This window comes from Fulmarus glacialis, unplaced genomic scaffold, assembly GCF_000690835.1.
Source record: "Fulmarus glacialis isolate BGI_N327 unplaced genomic scaffold, ASM69083v1 scaffold16883, whole genome shotgun sequence".
Taxonomy (NCBI): domain Eukaryota; kingdom Metazoa; phylum Chordata; class Aves; order Procellariiformes; family Procellariidae; genus Fulmarus; species Fulmarus glacialis.
The window spans coordinates 5436-31075 of NW_009205104.1; the positions used below are offsets into that span (position 1 = coordinate 5436).

A 25640-nucleotide genomic window follows, 5' to 3' on the forward strand; every position below is an offset into this window, starting at 1 on the left:
ACGAAGTTGAAGTGCTAGCACATTTTGATTCTCGGAAACAACTGGGGAAAAAAGTATTATTCTCAAAAAAAAAAAAGAATTACCTGTTGTACCTCTTCTTCTACCTCAAACATCACGTTCTTTTTACACAGGCATGCAATGGCTCCAAAGTGACAGGCACCTGAATCCAGCCTACCACCAATGCTAAATTCATTTGCAGTCATAAAACACTATGAAATACTTCATATAGAGTATGTTGCTACACAGTCATTTAAAAAACATTTCAATTGTGTGCTTGGAATTGCTCGACTTGGCCTTTTTTGGTACTGACTGTGAAGTTGTTAGTCCAGACCTAAAGTTAAAGAAAAAAAAAAAAAAACAGTGAGAGGTTAAAATATACAACGCATACCTACACAACTTTTACAACACTGAATTATTTTTCTAAACTTTATTATTTTAAAATGAGTTGTGTACTCAGGTTTCCAGAAAACCCTTACCTTTTTGTTCCTTGTGATGGATTTGTGCATTGCTGTCCTCTGCTTAAACCTCCTGAAAAGTAATTGGAAACAACCAAAATTAATTACTTCAATAAAGCAAGAATGCTTCAGAAATTACATACATAGCAGAACTTTTAAAAGAACAGTTTTGGGTAAAGCTTTTCTTTCCTTTTTTTTTTTAACATAACCGAATTTAATCTGTCTCAAGGAGCAGATAACATTTTATTACCTGCAGTTTGAGTACTGCAGTTTATATTAACATTTTTAAAAGAGAAAAACAAAAAGCCTTTAGTTTATTGAATTTTAAGGGATTAATTTGAACCTTGTAGTTTTCAGAAATATTTCAGCATAACATAGTTGATTTTCAAGGTGGTTATTGACAACTATATTTCTGATTTTTTTATCCTGCAGGGGGAAAAAGAAATCTTTGCCAACAGTAAGTTTTTCATTTAAAACAAAGCCTATTTGCACATGTAACAACAAAACTGCGTATAAAATTTTCTGTGTGAAGGATTCATATTGTAAGTCTCAACTGTGTTCTGATAATTCTAACACTCTAGCACTTTAATTTCCTCTCATAAAGCTCCCAAGTTAGATTAGGGACAAGGTACTTTAAGCAGATACTTAACTACCTGCACATGTCCTCTAATCTGTCTGAAGATTAACTCTTCATCAAAAAGAGAAACTACTTGAGTAAATATTCTACTGGTTTTGCATGTTACAGGTGCAGTTACGTGATATATTTTATTAGATGTAAAACAGGCTTGCAAGTTCCTGCCTTTATGCTTTAGTTCACCACCTCTCTGTTTTTGCCATTACAAAATGGCACATTACATAATGGAACTTTTCTGTCAACTGAGTCTCTGAAACAATCCAGGCTGAAGATGTTTTCATTGATTTTCACTTAAATCTCAGTGGCCTTACAAACACCTTTCTGAACATGGTCGGGGGGTAGCAAACGTGCAATTTACAGAAATGAGCAGTAATTCCTATGTCACTATTGTGGCAAATGAGAATGCACTGTGTAACTACCATCATATTCATAAATCTAGTTTGTCATGAAAACTGATTTGATATTTTTTAAATAAAAATGTTCACTCTTACACAGGCCTTACTCAAATGAACTTGTTGCAAAAATGTCAAAGCCCTGAAAAGTTCAAAGTATACCATTACCAAATTATTTTAATTGTACAGGCAGATAATTTGAATAATGAAATATATCCTAATGCGCATACTCACCAACTCTGTTTGAGTTTTCCATATTATAAGTCTTAGTAGGAAAATCTTTTTTTTCTGTCAGCTCCTGGATAAGGCCTTTATTTAAGCAGACATCCACATGTCTGTTAAATGACACAAGACTGGTGGTTTTCTGTTCTGAATTACAAATTGGACAAACAAGAACACTGTCTTCTTTGGCTTCAAAGAAACAGGACGAACTAGTTTCTTCTGTGTATTCAGTCTTTTCAAAACAGTCTTCATTGTCTTGTGAAATTCTTTTGGGGAAGAGACACTGTTTCATACACACGTTTCTAGCAATATCACTGAGATCGCTAGGCTGTCTTTCTGCGTGAGATTTATCAGATATTATCTGAGTGAATTTTTCTGTACTATTGCTAGTAGAGTTGTCAGATGTACTTGCAGACTGGTCTGTTCCTGCTAATTGATCTGTTTTATTTTTTTGACATTCATCAACATTTTCATTTTTAAATTGTGGAAGACACTTAAGTGTATTTTCTCTTGAATTGTCATTCTTGGATATTTCCACGGTATCTTTAACAAGAGTCCCATTGAGGCACTCATCAATATGCCTATTAAAGTCTTCCAAATTATTGCTGCTTTGCTCCTCAAAGCAAACAGGGCAGGTGAAGATCCTACACACGTTAGAATTCTGTAAGTCTGTGACTTTCTTTGTTTCTTCCACAAAATTTGCTGATTTCTTATCATGAAAAAGCTGCTTACCTACACTTCCATTTGGAGAAAGATTCTCACTGTTCAGTTGCCTTGCAGCTCGCTTTTTATCAAAAAAACTCCCTCTGGGAGATGCTTCTGAATTTTTTGTGAAATATTCTTGGTTGGACTTCCCTGGCTGAAGCCTAAGAAAACCAGTTTCTTTTCCTGATTTTAAGAAACTCATAATGCTTTTTTGTTGGTACTTCTTCTCTTCTTCACTTAGAAATCCTGATACTCGTACACCTAATGATGAAAAACAAACTTCTAATACCAATTTTATGAAAACTTGATACTAATTCTTAATTAACACCTTTTGAGGCACTCATAAAAATGCATTTTATCTCTAAACGGAGGCTATACTACCTGCAAATGCTAACAATGTATCACAATGTCCATACAACTTTATCAGACCCGAACACTTGCCCAATCATATTATTAATTTCAATACCCATGAAATTTTAACCGATTGCACCATAACATGAGGCTATAAACTTAATACAGTTATATAGAATTCAGTCTGAAAGAGAGTTTTGCATGAAGTTTCCCCACCAAAGTATTTTTTTCTTCAGCGCACTCTGATACATAGACAAGTAATTTTTACATATGACTGAATGGTTCAAGCAGAATGTACAAGCACCTGAAACACATAGGTCTTAGAATCAAAACACATTTGACAGAAATTTTCAAATTTCTTGCAGAATATAGCATCTTCTATTTATAAGCACTTTTATTTAAAGCATCTGTTTCTAAAACAGGTTATGGACAGAAACTACCTGTTGCTGTGGTGCAAAGCAGATTTAAAAGTTCTTTTAATGCAGCAGAATTAAGCACTGCTATGCGTTAAAATTCTACTCTCATGCCAATGTGTATGTTGTACCAGGGCTAACAGGTGGTAGGAACAGTACAACCTCAATTAGTAAAATGTTCCTGAGACACCAGTCAGCACTCCAGACCTGTTTCACTTCACAAAAACTGCCAGGGTAACGAAGAAAGGATAAATCCATTTATACCGATTCTACTTTAAAGTACAATCTTATTACTTTGATACACTAAAAGATCTAACTCTGAAAAGGAGGAATGAGTTTGAAATATTTTACCCATAAGTCTTATCCGTAAAGGGTGAGGAGCAACACTATCAATTTCTGTTCCTAATAAGTCTTTAGCAACAGCAAATATTTCCTCCTCAGTAGAAACAGAAGACAGCACAGTTGAAGCTCTTGTTTTTACTTCAAAGTTGACATGCTTTAGCTTCAAAGTAACAGTTTTACCCTAGGCAAAAAAAAAAAAAGAAAGAAAAAAGAAAAAAAAAGAAAAAAGGAAAAAAAGAAAAAATAAAAAGGTTAAGCATGTCATATATGGCATAGAAACAATTATTATGTAGCATCTATATAAGGGCCCTAAAGCCATAGTCAAGACTGTGTGCTTATCTGTGTACAGCAAGGGGCGCTGCCAAGAATTTGTCTGCAAGATTCTGCACTTGCTCCTAAACTGCTGCCAAAGTCGAATTCTCTGAACTGGGTCATTGGCTATGGTTCCCCGCAGACCATCTGCCACCAGTGCATGTTCATTAGATTTCATGCTCTGGCTACAGTCACAACTTCTACCCTGTCTACAAAAACTTATTTCCTCACTTGGAAACTTTCAGTGCCAGATATCTTAACTCTGCTGGGAAAACTACTAAGGACGCGTAAGTCATATCCAATTAAGGATTCGCTGAAAACTTCCTTCCTCGTGCATAGTGCTATCAGAGCCACACACAGCATCTGTGTTTGGCACAGATATTCCCCTGGCAACACCTTCCAAACCATTCGTGTTATTTAGCGTGTCCATCCAAATGTAAATAAATGGCACCCCTTTTGTTCTGGTGCCTTTGTAAGCTTATCCCTTTGTCCTTCTTAGCTGATGATTGCCCTTTCAACCTGTCATCTTTTTAGACAATCTTTTATGGCTGAAGAAAACTAATCACAATTCTTTTAGGCCTTGAATGTTATTCCTTGCTTTACCATAAAGACCTCCATAGAAAATATGAACTGTTCTTTCCAGATAGTAAGTAGAAATCTGGGGAGAAGGAATACAGGGACTGTTCCTACCATTCATACCATTGAATGGTATAAATAACTTGTCAGCAAGTTTGGGACATGTGAACTTCTTAAACTACACTACTGGCTATTGACTGGATCCTGTATGAATATGGGAGAGAAACAGTGTTTTATACATTAGTATTACATGATTGACCAAAGCACAGCTCATAGACAATTAGCTCTATTATTCGTTTATAAACATTGCTTTTAGCATAAAATGTTTATATGCTAAATAACTTGGTTAATTAATTTAATTTTTTCCAGGCATGTTATTAGATAGCCACCTGAACAATATCAAAATGCTGCCTAAATCATTCTAAACATCTGCAAATTAAAGAATAGAAATTTCTGAAGATAGATTGCATGGTATGATGCTGCTGAAAGCATTCACACTAACACATCTAATAAATTTGAGTGTGAAGTGTTGTCTTTTTGCAAGTAAACAAAGAATAATATAAATACCTTAAGTCCCTCTTTCTGCAGCTCTTGAGCAAGGTCTCTGCAGAGTTCTCGACACAAGCTGTACTGGTCTTCTGCTGTGTTTATTTCACTGAATGTTCTAAGAAAAAGATATGATCTTTTTTTCAGTATGAATCCTAAAATTTGTTCAGTGGCTGCCGTCTAAAAGTATTTTTTGTACAGTTAAACAAAATTACATCAGAAGGAGGCTTGTATAGGTTTGAGTGTTTATTCAGGGAAAAATGAGTATTAATACAAATATTATACAGAAAGATTTGTGCACATTTATGTGTTTCAAACATTTATGTGTTTCAAAATGTTTGCGAAGCCCTTCAAATAATGAAATAATTTGGCTTTCAATTTTTCACACGCTATTTGAAAACGTATTGGATTTAAGGTCATTAATGCTTCAATATTTGCAAGAGAGAATACTAACACCAACTGAATTCATGGAGCCAGCCAAGTTATTTGTATTTAATCTCCTTTGTGCCACGCTATGTAACATCAGAAGAAAGAAAGGATTAGAAAGTCAACATCAGAGCCAAGTATCAGAAATAAATAATGCAGATGCTAAGAAAAAGATGCCAGTTAGGATAATTATGTCTAGCATCAGAGGAGGAAAAACTACCTTTCTGCCAAAAACGTTGCTAACTGCCTTTGCTAGACCTTCTTAGCAGGGTAATTACACTATTTTTTTTTGTTGTGCATCTGCTTTTTAGTAATAACATGAGAGCAAAGGCAACCTTCGGTTAGTAGTGGTTGTAAGAGAATCAGGAAGCAAAACTTACAGCTGCCAGATGCTTTTGGAAAGGTCTCACAGATCCATTGTTTCATGCCAGGCTTTATAGTTACGAGTTTAAAGTCCCTATATAGTTACACTGGATTTCAAATCTCTAAGTTCTACTCAGGTTTACCTGACATTTTGAAAAGTCATCCTCTATGATAATTCACATTCCCCTAAGAATGTTTGCATGCTGCCAAACTAACAGGATGAATACTTTACTGTGGGTCCCATGCTATTGTCCAAGGAGTAACTCATGTTACCCTGGCAATGCTGCAATGATTTACAGCATTGCAATGCTGCAGTAATTGGGAAGCTGTGAAAGTCCTAAGTTTGGAAGGGGCAGGATAGAGAGAATGCTATTTTGGGCCCATCTCTTCCCCCCATATAAACCAGTTTCATGATCTCAGCAGCCTATTGACATCTCTGGTCTAAAACTGTTTCTCTTAGGGAAAAAAGAAGGAAGAAAGAAAAGCAGAAAGGTACAATAGGCTACTCAGATTATCTCTCTGCCTGCAAACTAGCACAAGACTACAGCCATAAATTTCTCAGCTCTGGGCTTACTTACGGGGCTTATTTAAACTGCCCACAACTATTAAGTCTCAACAGGAATAAGAATCTTTTCTTATTTTCTTTTCTAAGAAGAGACAACACATGAGGGTAGGCATAATTATTACCATGCTCTACAGATCTTCCTTGCAGTATTTTCTTTTTAAAAATGAACTTTTGGAAATGACACACACCACCTTCTTCAGGAACTTTACATGGTAAAAACTTAAAAGTTAGGAAATGTAACCAATTTTAGTTAACCATCAAAACTATTGTCTGTTTTGCAAGTCCACCTTATCCTATACTATGTGTGTGACTGCAGGCTGCTAGACTGATACTGACATTAAACTGGAACATATAAAAAAATTCAAGCTCTTAGATATTTCCACCCTATATTATGGCTTAAAGACCACTTTGATGCATTAAAGGCATTAGGAGAATCAGATGATGAGAAAGGAGAACACACAAACCAACAGAAGTACCTCCACAGTATTCTGAAGCCAAGGGAAAAAAAAATAATGAAAGCTTGAATGATTGAGCGAGCTTGTTGTATATGCGTTTTTTTAACGCATATAAATACACAATGAAATTATATGACTAAGTATACACTACTTTGCATTAAGTAGATTTAGTGATTAATGTAGTTTTTTTCAATATTAAAGAGGCATACCTTTCAGTGCTCATACTTTTTCTTTCTCCATCCCTTTAAAAAGAAGAACAATTTATTATACTCACTTTACCTAGAATTGTTCTCTTTTCAATAAACTCCGAGTCAACCAGTCATGCTTCAATAACTAACAGCAGTCTTTTCCATAAAATCTGGATGTTAACTTTTTCTACAAATCTTTTACATGAAATTTAAGCGAGTGTGAAATGGAGAATTTTTTTTTTAGAAAAACTTAAACTACTGTAGATAAAGACACAGATCAGCCACAGACGTCAATAAAAATAAAGTTTGTAAAAAAAAAAAAAAAACAACAAAACTCCCCTCTCATATCAGAAGGAGTCTTATTTAAAAACAAAACTAACTACAAATCCTATGCTGTCCCACCTAGCTATAACTGTGAAGCACTGCTATTAAAATCCTGAACATACTATGTATATTTGAAGATTTGTTTATCTGAGGAATTAGTTTGCTTTCTGTCTAAATTATTGCCCATGTTAAAGGTGATGTGTTAAGGCTTTTTTTTATTTGTTTGTTTTTTTCTTTCCGCTTTTAATTGAGCATCCTTTAACAACTCTTCTGCATATAAGGAGTTCCTCAGAGCATTTTCTTTTTAGGTTCTTCTTCTGTTTGTAAAAATTGGAAATAACAGATTTGGTATCCTCAGATTTTCCTAAAAGAAGGTGGTCAAAGACAATGACCATAAGATGAACCAACTACTGAGGACTCGGGTGTCAAGGGCTTGTTTTCTCCACACTGAAATTAAGTTGGTGCTAATAAAAACAAAACCAAGAAATAAATTTCTTAGACAACACCATTAAAAATGTGTTCCCCTTCACAATGATAATCCTGGCTTTTGAAATGCTCTTTTTTTTTTTTTTTTTTTTTTTTTAAAAAAAAATGTACTGGCAGATTTCCCAGACTGTGTAACACCTAAAAGGGTGAATAAGGGGAGAGAGTGCACCAATTATTAAAGGACCATTTGAGGTTGCATTATCTTAACAGAAATAAATATTTGGAAAACCGCATTTTATCTTTTACCAAGTCACCTTCACAAAGTCAATCTTACTGCATATTTTGTTTCAAGTCAACATACTTCTGAAAAGAAAAAAAAAAAAAACCAACACAAAGATTTCTGCTACCACATTACCGGTCTACGAACTGCTAACTGCATATATTATTTTGTAGTCAAATGGAAAAAATGGAAGATCTATTACTGTCAGAGATGGAACAGAAATAATACAGAATAGGTCTTTCAGAAGTACATAAGACATTTTGGAACTCCTAATGAAAACAAATCATTGCCATGCCATTTTTAAATAGAATTTCAGCACTTTGGGAAGGATAGAAGGATATTTAAAGAAGGAATATGTAAAAGAAAGGACTCAATCCTAAATTAAGACTCTTGGTTACACAAAGAGTCTATGTGATTTTTTTTTTTTTTTTTCTTTTTTAAGAAAAACAGTTCCATGTTTGTTATCTAGGCTTAGAAATGACGCATATAATTGAAAAGATGTATTCACTAGTAAGACTGATTTCTCCCCTCCCAAACAGGACGCTAAAAAGCCATTAAAGTAGTATGAACCTTAAAGGAACAGATATGAAGAAGGGTATAAAAATCTTCAGTTCTCTTCCAGCAAATTCACAAGTTGGTATTACAAATATGTACATTAACACAATAGGAGACACAGAAACTTCACTCACTTTCATTAGAAATATGACAATTTACCACCAGAGAAGATCAGATACCAATGCAATTTTCATTACAATCAGATAATAATAAAAGCCAAGGAATGTAAATTGTTTTAATAGAAGAAAGAGGACTGAACACCTCTGCTTAGGATAACTCATTTCTCTTTAGCTATTTTAATAATTATGAGGTTATCCTAAATGATACTGACTTGATTTCTTGATATACACTTATGCACAACTTCTCTGACAGACTTTTTGGATTTCATGTATTAGACGTGGCTGTACAAACTTTCGCTTTTTAATGTTTGGCTGTTCTGCGTATCTTAGCCATAAGTATAACAATAACAGGTAAAAGAGATCTTTTAAAATACATTAAACAAGCCAAATTTTCATAATGTTTGTTTGTCAATAAAATATGTCTAAAATGTACAGCATGTAACATACACAAGGAAAAATTTAGAAAAATGTAATCGCAGGAGAAAAAACCCCAAAACTTACTTTTCCAAATGTGTTGAACCCAAACCAAGGGAAATATCCAAGAAATTACGCCAAGATGCTTCTGAAAAAAGAAGAGAAAGCAGTGCCCTCTGCTGGTAAAGTTCTGAGCAAGTCACAATTCCAAGGGCTTTTAACATCTTCTCTGTTACTTTTCCTATGCCTGGCACCTGAAAAAGAGTAAGTATCATTATGTTGGAAACTTTCCATTTGTAGATCCAATACCAAGAACAATTTAAATCAAACACAACTGAGCCGATTACCTAGAAAAGTGTATTTCTTCAGTAGAAATCTTGCTTTTAGAACATAAGGAACATACATGATTGCGTAGTAAATGTCATGGTATCTCTTACCTTTCTAATGGGCAAATCTTTTAGGAAGTCTAGCACTGCTTGTCTCTTAGGAGCAATTCTGTATTGCCCGTTAGGTTTATTACAATCACTGCACATTTTTGCTAACATTGTATTTGGCGCTATTCCTTAAAAACAAACAAACAAACACCATATTTTTAAAAAATACAAGACAATGTTTAATTTCAACTGTCCAATATTTAAAAGCACAGGAGTAGCCTACACGGTTAGCAAAGACTAAGCATAAGCATGACCGTAACTGATAACCAGATTTGTTACAATTCTACAAAAAGATTTTATAATAGACATCTGAGAACATAAATACATGTGGTAGATTAAATATAATGCATGCACCAGACAAAGTGTACCTACCATTTTAAGATAGTCATGGTAACACAACACACACTAATCAGTCATGAAGGGTTAACTATCAAGTGTTTAAAAATAACATCAGTTACATGATTGAACGATTTTATGATGGTGATTACAGTAAGACAAAAGGAAATGCTTACAACAGCAGTTATAATGAACTCTTAATGAGAAGGAGATATTTCTTCCTTGTATTTCAGCAAAAAGACTAAATTAATTTTGACGAAATTTACCAAATTAAAGTCTTTTGTGGGCTACCACTGTTACGTAGTCGTTTAGAAATATATATATATTTCACTGGTACTGGTGGCGATGAGGAGAGATTGCTCTTTTCTATCAAAGTAACTGTTTTTACAAATGAACTCTGGAATTGGTTTAGCAAGAAAAACAGAATTATTCTGCGCTATAGCCCTAGTGGTCTAAATTTTTATTTGCTAACTGATATAATGTATTACTGAAGATGGTACAAGTAATTCTATTTATTATTGATTACCAGTATTTTTTCAATTAGCCTTCTAACTGTTTTTCATTTTGGGGCTTAAAACCCCTGATCTGCTTATAAAAGCTATGTCTGTTTTCTAAACTAATTCTTTCTTAGGAAGACAAAACTTCAGTAGAACGAAATTATTATTTGGCTACCACTCATGAGATAACATACATAGGAGGGGGGATCTCATCCTGCTTCTTCCTTTACTTGTTCCTTTACCTAGCTGTACTAGCTGTTCCTTTACCTCTGCTTACATTCAACACTTCCCTGGCCTTCCACATCTGCTTCATAAAGCTCAGCACTCCCTGATGCCTCACTGGCCTGGTTCATAAAGCAGGTCAGATGGCACCCAAACTAAGTGACTGGAGATACACATTTTTTTTTAGTGACCTAATGCAAATTATTATCAAAAGACTTGAGACTTACAGGTAGGTTGCCGGAAGTCAATAGACAAAAAACTTGAATGGAAAATATTAGAAAGCTAATGAACAGTTTATTAACTTCATTAACATCAACACATATTTACTTCTCTGAGAACTAACTTTTTAATGAATTTTGATATTGCTTTAAGCAAGAAACCGCGTGGAGAGGTGTTAGAAATACTTAACAATATGGATCTGCTATTCAAACTAACTAATTTAGCAACCAGTGACAGATTTCACTATGACCAGATTTCACTGCCTTATGAAAACAATTTACATAAAGCACTAAAACAACAACCACCAGTGCTAAGATCAGCTCCTGAGCGCACTGGTCATTCTTCCACACTACTTATATTTCAAGAAAGAAGCAAAAAGATGATATAACTATTTCTAACGTTAAAAAAAAAAAACAACACCAAAGCCAAAACCAGGAGTGGCTTTGATAGACGTAACATCTCTTGAAACACTTGAAAGTCACGGTCTTTGCAGACTTGCAATGAGAGCATATTTCTTTGCAGCACAAGAATGCTGTGGCAATGCTAATTTCTTAATTAATGCCCTCTGAGGTTAGAGTAGAAGACATTGTGGAAATACAAAGCATTATTGTTCATATGTGTCTGAATACCTGCACTAGCAGTCAGTTGAGTTTTCTGCTCAATCCTAAAGCGAATTTCCTTCACAACTTCCTCTGCAGAAGTTCCAAAGACAACCGAATTTTCCACTGATTGATCTCTCTGTTCAGGGTGGTCATCCATCAGAGGTGTACTGTCTTCAAACAGTACTGGTGAAGAAGAGTATCCATCTTCATTAAATTTGGCAGACATATTTGTATCATCTTTATCTATGTTAGATAGAAACACAAACCATTAATCTATCCATATAAAACATATACTTTATCGATTTCCTTCTGCAGTGGCTGAAGAGAGTTCACTGGCAGTTTTGTTTTTTTCTGTTTGGAAAAAAAAAAAATGTATTTATTTAGCCAAAGCAATTGCATTGCTTTTTTGTTTGAAGAAAGGAGAGTCATAACTGCTTTGTTCTTAATATGATTTGAGTTTGGTTGAGATTGGAAGAATTGGCTAGGAGACTGGACATAACTTCCAGAAAAGCAACAAGGTTTAATGGCCTGTTGCTGTAGCAGCAGATAAACATCAAAATTTTGGCATTATTTTTGTTTCATATCAGAGTGAAGGCAGGATGCTCCTTTTTTTTGTGGAAATAAAAATCTTTTGCAGAAGTTTTTTCAATATTCTCCAAAGAAAATGAGGGTTCTGGAATATCTGGTTCTAGAACCATCAGCCTGGTGAGCTTCTTGTTTACGACTGCAGTCATGGTAGAACAAGTAATGTCAGTAGCCCTTTGTCTGACTCTACAAACTTTACTATTACGATTTCACATTCTGAGTGCTTGTTTGTGTTTTAGAAGAACGAAGATGTCAGAGAAGTATGAAGAGGCACATGACTACACATCAGTGTTATTTATTTTGTAAAGACTATGCCAGTTTGTTTCCTTCTATTCCATTAATGCTTTTCAGTAGTAGCGTATCCTTGATTATCCTCTTAATGGCTATTTAGATAATTTTTGAATACGGAGAATATAAATGTTTCAGCTTGTGCATCAATCAACTGTTTGTATGACTCCTCCTTTTTTATTATTCCCAATTGCGTATACAATTGTGGATGTGGTTCCAACTCCATCTTCTAGAGCCAAGTGAAATCCAGTCCTATCTTAAGCATTACTGTAACTCCAGCAGTGCTCATTACTTTATACATTTTTAGTCTTGTAAAATAATCACGTAACTAGAGCTTACGCACACTGTCTTTGCAGACAATTTCTTGTGTTTCTGATGTACAGGACTCGCTATAGTATTTCAGGAAACACCTTTGCAAAATACAAATAATCTTTACAGCTGTAAGTTTATTTATTCTACACTTCCTTAAGTTATAAGATTATTACTACTTATTTGCAAAATTATCATGTTGAATTGTAAAAGAAAAATACACACCTAAAACACGCAATTGGGTTTAGTAAACCTAGAACCACTTTTCACACATTTTACTCAAGTTAAAACAAAATAAATCCTCCAAGTCCAAATCATCAGCAGCACACCTTTTATGCAAGGGTGAGTAGTAAAGGAAGTAAACTAACAAATCAGAGGTAGAGAGTATGTGGGAGGATGAATTATGCAAGGACTTAAGTATCTACACTTTCAATGGGTGCAGCTTATCTGAAGCTTACTTTATATGCATGTGTGACTGGTATGGCCCGCTCCCCAACCCTGGTTATATGGTTAGCATAACTAATGCCATTTTAAAAGGCAAGCAGCCAGCCTCTGTTACCGGGAGGGTCATGTATTCCTTCCCTTTCCCCTCATTATCAGGCCCTGAAGGTCCTGTGCACCAAGCAGATGAACCAAACAGATTTCTTCCTCCCTTCCCTAACGGCCTCAAGGTTCCTGGGCACCAGGCCGACTATGCCCTTCCTTGCCAGCCTTGAAGGTCCCAGGCACCCAGCCAAGCCGCTGTTGGTGATGACCCCGCCACAGAACAGGGAAGGGTAACGGCACCCAGAGCACTCTCTGTAAAACCACGCAGTTCAAGTCCTAAGGGGGAACCTGGACCAGAACTGCTGCTGGACAGCGAGGCCGTGACCCCCCCACGACCAGGGACGCCTCCACCATCGTCTGCTTCCTCCAAGGTCTGAGGGAGTGACTCGTATTCTTTTATATGATTTCGAGTCTAGATTATGATTGTTATATTGATACAGCAAACCATGTATTAAGATCCAAACCGATCTGCAGAGGGTCCAGGTGATTAGAAACCATAAGTTAAGTTGTGTTACAAATTCTGTATTACTTAGATGATTAGAAATCGTAAGTTAAGTTGTATTACAAATTCTGTATTACACTACTTATAGATTGTACTACATTGATAATGCTTGTAGAAATCCTGTGCTACTCTAATCATAAATTCTGTGCTATACTAATCATAATTTCCTGTTAAGAAAATAAAGTTTAAATTGTAACTACGATTTAGTGCCATCATCATTCTGCCAAGGATCCCTAAAAGAAACCATCTGTCCCCTCAGTGTCAGGTGACTGCATGAAAAGAGAGTAATTCGCTTACCTCTTCCTATAGTGCTTTCTGTGTTAAAAAAGAATCTTCTCTTATCTTCAGGCCAGTTCAGCCTTTCCTCCAAGTGATCTGTTATGTTCAGGTAGGCTTCATCTAGGCCCATAGGCATAAAACTGGGATCATATTCGGCAAGTATTTCTCTAACCTTGATAAACACATAGTGAAAGCTTAAAGCCTTGTTGCTGTAAGAGCAGATCTTGACACACAATTACGAGGTGAACAAATGTACTCTGAAACTTCAAGATGACCAATCAATATTAAAGATATTTATAGAACAAATTATTTATTGATATCAGAAAATTATAGTACTGCTTCTCACAAGTAGCAAGGTACCAATAGCAAGTGAGAACTAAACAGGTTTTGAGCAGTGTATTTTACTGCAGGGGTCATTAAGATCACTGTATAAGGACTCTACAGGCACTAGGTTCACAGACACTGCAGAAACCACCTGAATAAAACTCTGGGGACCTCAGAACTTAGCAGAGCACATGAGCTGATGCACCTTTCTGTGCACTGTGTGTCAGACATCACACATGCAAAGGTTAAAAAACCCAAACACCTAAGTTTTAAATTACATTCAAACTAAAGTTATAGCCAATATTTTAGAGCACTGGCTAGTGCCACAGGCAAAACTTGTTAGAAAAATTGTTAGTCATAAGTGCATCTTCCCAAAAGGCAACATAATAAATTAAATGGTCAAACCAAAATCTCTACCTTTTCTTCTCTTTTTTTCCCCTCTCTTTTTAAAAGAGGAAAATTTGACTGTGTCATGTTTTCTCTACCAGTTCTGGTCAAATTCTTAGGTATCACAACATCTGTTCACATGCACATCATCTTTCTAAAACTGATTAAAGATAGGATTCACTGCTCAACTTTTAATGACAAAATGAAATAAATTTAATATTTTCAATCCAAATCCCAAGAGAAAAAGATAACTAAAAAAACCAAATCAAACTGAACCTTTAACACTCTACCCCATCAAACAACAAATGAAGAACATATCATGAAATCCAAGATCCTTAACAACTTCAAAACCATTCTGAAATACTCATATTTATACATGCTTTTTTACAGCAGAAGTGAGAAAAATCAAATAAGATCAAAATTAGTAATTAGCTTACTTTATTTATGTGAAAAGATTGAGGCTTCATAAAAACAAATAAATAAATCTTGGCAGAATTTTACTGAAGTCAGGAGACTTGTGCACTAGTTTGATTTAAGACCTACAAAAGATGATCTTCTTTTCTTTCTTTCTTTTTTTTTTTTTAAACAGAATTTTTAAAACAGAATATTTCTTCTAGCACTAAGTAAAATTACTTCCGTTAAAGCAAAATGTGATTTCTTTTCTCCCTAATTTTTTGCTCTTTATTTCAAGTTCCTTCTTTTAAAACAAATGAATCTGCATTTAGAACTCACTAATGCTCTTTGCTTCTCTCTCTAGTAATTAGCATTTGAAATGATGATTATGCATTGTATGAAATTATTATCTCCATGTTTCCAATGTACTTGCAGCTTCCTTGTAATTAGATTATGCTCCATGGTTTTGAAGGTTGAAGAATAATAAGGCTCAAGTGGCATCACTAGGTCACTACACTACAGTTTTGAAAATCTCTATCAGCATCACTACTGACTTCATTAAAATGGCAAGATGGGTGAATGCAATGCTTTTTCATCTCCTTGCCCAAAAGCATCAAGGTTTTGTTTAACTTTTTAACTTAAAGCCACATCACTGAAGAGTTTAATATTTAAACTACCACTTTTCATATTATCTAGAACTGATGTATTGATAGAGTCTAAAACCAAGTACGCTGACTTCTGTTTAGAGATCACTTTCAGACTTACCTCTTTACTCACTTTGCCGTATTTTTCGAAGTTTAATGGTACTATAGTTAGATGTGGACACAGCTTTTTAGCAATAAATCCAGGCATGGCTGCACGTACACCAAATCTCCTAGCGTGGTAATTTGAGGTGGACTTAGGAGAGATTAAATAAGTTTAGTGTTCAGTAATCAAGTTTTACTTGAACTTTAGTATTAAATAATCAAGTTCTAATCACATATCTCCACGCAGAAAAGACTGACAAGGCTGAGAGTTTATATGCATTCCTCCACCCTGCCTTTCAATCTGTTTACATCCTTCAAACTTTCATCAGTACACCTTTTACTGAAAAATAAAATCCAGTTTACATAGTCTAGTCTAAGAACAGATATTTCCTCTATGATTTTTGTTATTTTTTCCCATACTTATAAAAATTCTCTACATAACAGTGGCATTATATTATGTTATTATTGTATGGTTTATTAGGCTTTAGATTCACGTAATTCATTTCTGTATTAGCTTGACATTTGGCCTTACCAACATACTCATTGATCCCACTGCTATAGGCTTTTCCTTCAGCTCTGGATTGTCTCTCATTTCCACGGCTGCATAGAAGGCATCCATGTCAATGTGTACAATCGTACTGTTAAGGTTACGGCTCTGTTCCAGTTCTATCACAAGTTTGTCCATCTGAACAGAATAAATCAATAACTGAAAAACTATTAACCTGGCAGAAGTGCAACAGTACAGATGATCCTAAAAACTCAAATGCATCTGGCATATTGTTAAAAAAAAAACCAACCCACAACAAACCCAAACCACACCAAACCAGCACCACCAAAAAAACCCACAACCAAGTTTCTGATGAAACTTGCTCTCAGAGAGAACACTGCTGCAGCAATGGTTCAAAAATACCCAAAACCCAACGGAAAAATCCCAATCCAACAATCAATCAAAACCCACCTATGTGGGAAAAAAAAAGATACATCACCTGATTCAGACAGAAACCTTGTAGGACCACTGAATATGCAGCTTTAGCTACTGTGATACAGGTTATTTAAAAAAACTGAAAACATGCTATTAGAGAATTTCCAACACTCCTGAATTAAGATATCACACTTCAGAAAATTGGCCTAGACAGGTGAAGAGAAGATCAACAGCTCACAGGGCAGATCCATCTATCTTGTCTTGTCAGAAATAAGGTCTCAAACAAACAAGTTCATTTACTGCCAAGTAAGCTACTAATAATCCCTTCATAAAATTCCTCAACATCTGTTACAGGAATTCATGTCATATAAGGGTGGACTGCTAGCAAAACTGCAAGGTGACTTTTAAAGAAAAGCTCATACATAGAGTGTCTCACTCTAAGAGTCAAAGATGTATTGTCTACTAGTAGACTGTGAGCAGTACTCCCGCTTCATCAGTTCCATGGTGGTGTGAGGCAGAGGCCAAGCACACAGACCTCTCCATTAAATACTTTAATTGTGATTAATTTGCTTGCATTCTTTTACTGAAAGACTTGCAGATCACATGCTTGTTTCTGAAATATCTTTCAACTATGAATGAGGTATGAATTGTGAGTGTCACCAGAAAGCATAAGCACATTACTTGACAGGTGATTTTTAAGGTCTACTGATTTAAGACAACTATGTTGGCAGTACCACACATCATTCTAGAAGTGAAAAAGAAAATATTAAAAAAAAAAAAGAAGGAAAAAAAGGAAGTGCTGTCAAACTATGACTATCTAACCACACTAATGACTATGCTAACCTGTATTTACACAACAAAAGGTTGCTACTGCTAGGAAAAAACAACAAATAGGCTTAATAGAGCTCAAGAAATGCAAGTAGTGAAAAGGAACCAAAGTTCACTTTGCTTGCAAGCACAAGGACATTCACACACATTCATGACATCAAGATACCATTACAGAAATGTCTCTGGCTTGATTGCAATGGGTTTACAGTGCTGGAGAGGAATGTTTACGTGCAATTTGCACAGTCACTTGAAGACAGTTTCTCTCTTTTTCCCCTCGACAGAGCTACTTAATAAAAACATAAAAACCTTATCCAAAAACACATCTTTGGAGCTGAAGACACTTGAACCAAGGCAAGTGGCTATGAATGTTCCAACTGAATTGCTGAGTAATGATTTACAAAGTCTTTTCTCCATTTTGTTCCAAGTTGATTTGAGGGATGAAAGGCTAGAATGGGGTCTCAAACTAGGCTATTCCATACAGAATAGCACAGTATGCTCCCTGAGGCCAAGAAAACTGGTTTAGACAAATTAAAAGCACAAGGGAAAGCCATTCAAACAACCACCAAAAAAAAAAGTGGAGAATTTACATTATTTTCATTACTAATTCAGCAAGGGTCCAAGTCACACTATAATAATGAAAAGCATCCTTATTTTAAACTATACTTTACAAAGAATTTTCAGGTTACTCTCAAATTCAAAGTGCTTAATTAGTTAATAGCGTCAATTGTTCCTCTAGTTACTTAATTTCCGTATTTCAATGTATCGCATTTATAACAAATTTCTTTTTGCTTTTTCTCCCCAAATGTATTTCTGACATGATACTTACTGATTAGCTAACATATGCATCTAAAGAATGAAGTAAAATTACATTGAACTAATCAGAAATACAAAAAGATAACTCTTCAGCAAAAGCAACTGATATAAATAATATGCCAGAACAAAAAACACCCAGATGTACTCAGAGAATTCTGGGGACCTACAAATGTTTCCTTAGTAAGATAAGGAAAGTTATGGTATAGTTCCTTAGAGGCAAGCCAGGCTGACAAGTTTTTAAAAGCTGCTTTCAATTTTCCTTGGAAGATAAAAAGAGATACTAAGGTTTTTTATTTCTAAGCTAGATGAAAAAAAACCTAAAAAGTACAAATTGTAATTAGAAGTTTAATTTTGCTTATAGTGACTTTTAGACAATTTAAAGAGTAACCTCTCATTCTTCCTTATCCCGTGATACAAAATACAAGTTTTCTATCTTAAATTGCTTTGTCAAAGTAAGACAGAAAAGATTATTCAAAATCTCTTTTACATTTGTAAAAGCATCTGACAACGTAAAGAGGTAACAAACAGTGATACCATATTATGACAATACTAACTATTTACAGAATAAACATCTGGGATAAAACCCATATGGATTAAAAAAAGCAAACATCAGTACAGCGGTTTGCAAATCTGGTAGCAGCTGGATACTTTTTAAACTATTATTAACTACTGCTGAATTTCAAGCAATTCCACTCTAAGTTGTTAGGATCATTTAACACTCTTGCAGAAAAGTTTTCAAAAATTAAGAATTACATGATATTGTACAATGTATAGTTTCCCTTAAAAGACAACAATTACATTCATTAGGAAAACTTCAAACTACCTTTCACATTTCATATTGTTTAAAAACAAACAAACAAACAAAAAAACAAAGAAATATTTGTACACAGAAATGGCAGTTTTAAGAAGAGTTACGAGTACTTTCTAATGTCCAATATTTGCAAAATCAATGGTGGTAAATGCCCTTCTGCAAAGAAGGCCTTCTAAGGAAAACTGTAAAAATATGAGAAATACCCTCACAAATTCCTTGGCATACACACACGCTAGTGGTGAGGAAGACAGCAATACGTTGCAGATTCTACATTTTATTTATATTACTGTTTCCACCATGTAACCAGGATTTTGTCCAACAAATCCAGTAACTGGGGATTTGTTTGTTTGTTTGTTTTTACACTATAGCACTTACATCAACTGCCAGCTTAGGAAGCCGTATCTGAGCCTCTAACCATTCTACAAACAAGACTTGATCTGCAGATGAGAACTTGCAGCTTTCATAGAAGTAGATATATGGATACCTTTGTAATTCTGGAGTACCTCCCACCTACAAATTTTAGGAGAACAAATTCTCTCATGGTATGTCAGAAGGTAGTACTAAAAAGAAGAGTTATAGAACTCGATAGACAACAACAATAAAGAAGAAAAGAAGATAATGAGAGCTAACTATATCCATATCTGAAGACCTAGAGAAGCTGATCAAACAACACACAGCACATATTAAGAAAACCAAATAGGACAAATAAGATTTGCAAAGTTAAAGGTGGAGATAATGGCCTGGGGAAGAGCAGCTGGTGCGTAAGTGACAGGAAAAGAGGGGGGCATTTAGGATATCAGACAGGCAGATGAAGACTGGCGAGGCCAGGAGACTGGGGGGCATAAACAAGGACTGCTTTGGAAAGAGAACTGATGGTAATCTGGGGATGTGGGACAAGAAAATGAAAATTCAGGATAGGAAAAATTAAAAGAAAGGAGAGGAGAGAGCAAAAGGTTGCTCAGAAGTTGTGAAGAAAAAATGAGGGCAACAACAATAATGAATGAGACCCTATCTACATACAGAGGATGGAACCAAAATCCAAGATTTCAAGATGTTTTTAGAGCAGCAAAGATCTAAAATTAGCCAGCAAAAAAGTGTGCATGTTATCCCCCTCTAATGACAGTTCTCACGCAGTATGGCAGCTGACTTAACAGTTACTCCATTGGAAATAAAGACAACTGCTATTTGAGCAAGTGGCATCAAGATTTCAAACATGGGGTTTGAAAGTCAGGTCCCAGTAAGACCTCTTTTTTTAAGCTTCTTTTTTCTTCTATAGAAAGCAATTTTCATACAAAACATTAAAAAAAAAAAACATTATGTTGCAAGATCAAAGAATCAAGTTCAGAAAAAGACAGCATGAGGGTAGTCAAAGCAATTAAAATTTATAGGCTTTCACTATATGCACTATATATTCTTTAATTGTATAACCATACACTAATTTTATAGGATCTGTGTCATTCATTTTATAAGAGAGATTGTTCTCTATAAAATGAAAAGTTCTGTGGTGAAGGAAGGATGGAAATGGAAGTATTTTTTCATAATTAAATGACTTAAAAGCTACTCCCAGAAAACTAAAAATAAAACCAGACAAGCAGAGACATAACTGATCCATGTTAAAGATTAACTAAAAACAATTGAGGCGTATAGGCTTATAACAAACTTTTCAGAGGTACTCCGAGAGTAATTGCAAGCTTTTCTGGGCACAAATTTGAGATACTGACATCTAATCTACAGAAGTGATTTGCAAGTCTGAAATGAACAAAAAAAAAAGCTCGGAACCTACAATCCTCCCAATGGCATTCAAAATTAATGGATGTGTTTAGTCTTCACGTGCTTCAGCTCCTCATCTACAAAACAAAAATATCACTCTACTTTGCTAGAGTATTGCAAGAATAATCTAAAGAACTTACACCATGTCATGTACAACAGAAAAGCCTATGAGGGAGTCAGTAATTCTTCATTCAAAGCTCGATTAGACTAGTGTACAACAAATAAAGCTTGGGGCCACCCATTGAACAATGAGGTCAACAGTAAATATTGAGTAACTGCTCACTCAGTGAACACTGTCTGCACTGTGCACTGAATGAAGCAGGAATCCTGTTAGGGAAAAATAGCAAGCAATCATGTAATTAAAGACTGAATCACAGTACAAATGAAAAAGGAAAGGAATTAAGCTTCTACAAACAACTTTAATTCTGTTGCGCCTAAGAATGTTTAGCATGCAACCTTGGTGCTGTTTTCTTTTAACAACCTTTCATACACGGTAATACTTTGGATACTATTATCTATCACTGGCATTTAAGAAGAGAAATACCCTCTTTGTCTTTCTAGTTCAGGACACTTGTATTTCTTATGACTGCTTGCCATGATGATTTTTTCATTAATTAGCATAAATAAGGAATGAATTATATCCAGAACAGTTGACAACTGTGATGTCCCTCATCCCATTGCAGGCCATTGAACACAAATATACTTACATTATAAAAACAGAAAGTAAACTCAAGACTGATATGATACTTATTATTATGATACCTATTAACTTATTAATACTTATGTAAAAGTATTTAACAAAACTTCTACATAAACCATAATGACATCCCTTTAAAATTGATCAGACTTGGAAGAACAGGAATTACTTTGCTTCATTTTACTCATTCAGAGAACATTTCAGAGTGATCTTACAATCTATTCTTCTAGTAAGTTTATTAAGATTACATCATCAAAACACTGTGCACTTTTACCTGCACGACTAACATCAAAATGGTAGTTAGCATTGTGCTTATCACTAGAATTTAATGTAATAAACTAGAACACACCAAAATCATTTGCCATTTACTCCAAAAAGTCTTTACAAGATTAGTACCTGCAGCTGTGCTTTCAAGAGCTGTTGTGTTGTAATTTTCTCTTTTAGCTGCATCATTTTTTCAATTCGTTGGTTAACTTGTTGATCTTTTTTAAGTTCATTTTCATAAAACCTAGAACCCTGGAAGAAAATTGCAAAAACACTAAGGTTTTTATTTGTCTTTTCCTATAAACATCGCATTTGATCTTTAAACACAGAAAACATAAAACACAATAATGGTTTCTAATGCATACTTTGGATTTTCACGTAAGTGATACACAAGAGAGACCAGTGGTGCTTTACATCTCTCTCCTTAAATGACAAATGACAAATATATTTCTCCTTCTCAGATCCCCTATACTCAGATGTGTATAAGGGACTATTTAAAGAACTTACTATGTTTACTCATTCTAACACTTGACAACAAAAATTCCAAAATAGTAGATAAAAGTCAAACTATTCTTTGCAATACCTCCACGATAAGGAGTATAAAACTCTAAAAAAAATTGATTTAAGCATTTAATCAACATGGAAATAAATAATGACATTGTAAAAGCCAAACCCACTTATAATGTTGAGTATTTCATTGACCATTTAATCTTGAAGGACTTTGCAGAATTAGAAATTATTTGGAAGAGGATGATAAAAAGCAAATGGGTATAATAACGCCCTCTTGCTCTCAAGTATGTAATTGCTCCTTCAAGAAAAGAAATGAATAAAAGGAGACGTAATGAAACAGTAAAAAGACAACAATCATGTACCGAACATATAATGTGATTTCCCTTCCTGACTCAACAAAGAAAAGAAGGCATACAATGAAATACAAAAGAGGAAAATTCAAAACCAGGAAATAAAATATTTTTCTTGCAACATCTGCTTAGCTTATGAGAGAAATAACATTTGCAGGAAGAGGTAATATCTTTTATTGAACCAACTGATAAAATCTGCAAAAGTGGACAAATTTTTAGCTCAAAGCCTCTGACTACCAAACTGTCACTGATGCTAAGAATTCAGCCATAGTCAAATAAGAATCAGGCACTTATATAAAAAGCAAAAATATCCACTTTTATAATAATGATAAAAAGGGTGAATGGCAAGACTGTAATGTGTCATGTCTCATTGCTTAGAAAAAATCTCTAATTAGAATCAATTAGGGTGTATCTTCTTTCAATATCAGACATGCATTTCCTCTTTTCTCCCCTCCGCAATCAAACATGATTTGTTGAGACTCACTGAAAGAAATAAGTACAAAATGTTGGTGTGGGAAACAACCCAATACTTAACACTGTTACTAAGTGGTTGGGTTTTTTACGTGTCTTGTGGTATTTCACACTTTAAATGCTATAAAAATCTTGTTGTAATACAATTGCACCTCGAATACTGTGTTCAGTTTTGGGCCCCTCACTACAAGAAGGACACTGAGGTGCTGGAGCGTGTCCAGAGAAGGGCAACGAAGCTGGTGAAGGGTCTGGAGCACAAGTCTTATGAGGAGCGGCTGAGGGAACTGGGACTGTTTAGCCTGGAGAAGAGGAGGCTGAGGGGAGACATCATAACGCGCTACAACTACCTGAAAGGAGGTTGTACTGAGGTGGGGGTTGGTCTCTTCTGCCAAGTAGCTAGCAGTAGGACGAGAGAAAATGGCCTCAAGTTGCACCAAGGGAGGTTTAGACTGGACATTAGGAAAAATTTCTTTACTGACAGAGTGGTCAGGCCTTGGAACAGGCTGCCCAGGGAAGTGGTGGAGTCGCCATCCCTGGAAGTATTTAAAAGACGTGTAGATGAGGCGCTTAGGGACATGGTTTAGTGGGCATGGTAGTGTTGGGTTGACGGTTGGACTCGATGATCTTAGAGGTCTTTTCCAACCTTAATGGTTCTATGATTCTATTCTATGAATTGTGGGTAGTGTTGTAGGTGTAATTTTGAAGATGAAATAAAAGCTTAAGAAAAAGAACCTACGCTTCTTTTCAGATTTCTCAAGCTATATCTGGTATTTATATTCTTTTGCTTTTTTTGACAGAAATAGATGCCTTTTTATCAGTTTGAAAATACACTGCCTATATCAGTTTTGAAAGCCTATTTCACAGTTCATTCTATTTCATACCAGGAAACGAAACAGTAACTGTTCTGACAAAATAATTTATCCAAATATCATTATTAGGGATATGTCTGACAAAGCACTAAGTTTTCAAGAAAGAGTGAACAGAATAAGTAGAAGAAACATCTAACCAATAAGGGGCTCGATAACATATAAAGTATCATCAAAGTGAAAATGCAAGCAAAAAAAGTTTGCCAAATAAGAGCTGTTTGTAGTATGTTTTCTTCCCCCCACCCCTGCAATTTACCACAGAGCAATAGTAGTCAACACAGAACTCATGAGCAGAATATCAAGCACATAATTTAGGGACATAGCGACACCAAATGAAATACACATTTGTGCAAGGAAAAGTAAGAAAACCCAGAGTTGCTCAAATAAAGTGTTATCCCCATATAGTTCTATGTGAAGACTTTCCGATAACAAGTAAGAGGACTAGTATTTCAATGCTTTGTAGATTTGTGGGGTCCTCTGTGGATCTTTGGTACAAAGTTGCACGCTGCTGGCCACCTCTCTTGAATACTGAGAAGGCAGTCAGGAAGACAGGCAGTAAGCACAAAGAAATTCTACTGAAAGTACTAGAAAAACCTGATTACATCAAATTCATCAGTTACAGGAAGGTGACCAATAGAAGTAGACCTGCTTGGCTGATTAATGATGGGGCAGACAAAAGGAATGCAAAAGGGGAGAACAAGAGGCCTAAGGAAGCTGAAACCTTTACAATTACCACTGGACAATGCTGTGATATGTACTGCTTCGGGCAAAAAGGGAGCACCTAAGGACGTACTCAGCTGTGTTGCTCCATGTCCCTGTGGATGAATCCAACAGTACCCTATGGTACCCTAAGCTACAGTCCCTCACCTTCCTCCCCACACAAGCATACCTTCTTAGAAGCTGCCCTCCATTTACACATGTGAGGGATAAAATTTGGGGAAGGGAGGAAGAAGGCCTTATGATACTGGACAACAGATAAAGCATCAGGAAGAGAGCAATCAACCAACCTTGGTAGCTTCCATGATGATTTTATTGATTTTCTCTTTGTCCAAACCTTGCATTCCAGCTTTGTTATCATTGAGGCCCATTCTAAGTAAAACTCCATCATTGCAAGAGCTGTTATCAACTTTTTTCATGTCGTCCATAGCACTTCTTGAAAACAAGTACCTCTTTTAAGACTTAATACCTGAAAAAAAGAATTTAAATCATATTTTTTTCTAAGTTCCAACTGAAAAATAAAAAAAAAAATTGTGGAATTCATTTGCTGTATTTATTGAATAAGCACTTTATACTTATTCAGAAAACAACATACTTATCACAAATATGAAGACTTGTATTCCTGTAAAGTGGCTGACCTGCCACATTCACCACAAAAAGCCACCTGTAACTCTATCTGTGTTTGGAGACAGTAATATTTTACTTTTTTGTTGGCTTAAAAACACACTCTCTTAAGCTCCCTTAGAGAAATAATTGAGCACCACCAACTTCAGGTAAAGGCTAGTACCTTACACATGCATGTGAGATTTATGCCTATATGTTATCCTGTCAGATGAAACAATACTGCCTTAAACACAAAACACTGCTCACTAGATTATTACATTAAAAG

The 25640-nt window shown here is 35.2% G+C and overlaps 1 protein-coding gene across 1 annotated transcript; it reads right to left on the reverse strand.

Moving 5' to 3' along the window:
• Nucleotides 1-246: 246 nt before the first annotated feature.
• POLK (polymerase (DNA directed) kappa) lies at nucleotides 247-25179 on the reverse strand. The gene is made up of 14 exons (XM_009575277.1): nucleotides 25042-25179; nucleotides 21970-22089; nucleotides 16265-16417; nucleotides 15752-15883; nucleotides 13901-14054; nucleotides 11401-11616; nucleotides 9501-9625; nucleotides 9151-9317; nucleotides 6967-6999; nucleotides 4970-5066; nucleotides 3524-3695; nucleotides 1716-2669; nucleotides 477-528; nucleotides 247-331 (listed from the first exon to the last, which is right to left on the reverse strand). The coding sequence occupies exons 1-14, from the start codon at nucleotides 25177-25179 to the stop codon at nucleotides 247-249; spliced, it is 2598 nt and encodes an 865-aa protein (XP_009573572.1).
• Between the last annotated feature and the right edge of the window lie 461 nt (nucleotides 25180-25640).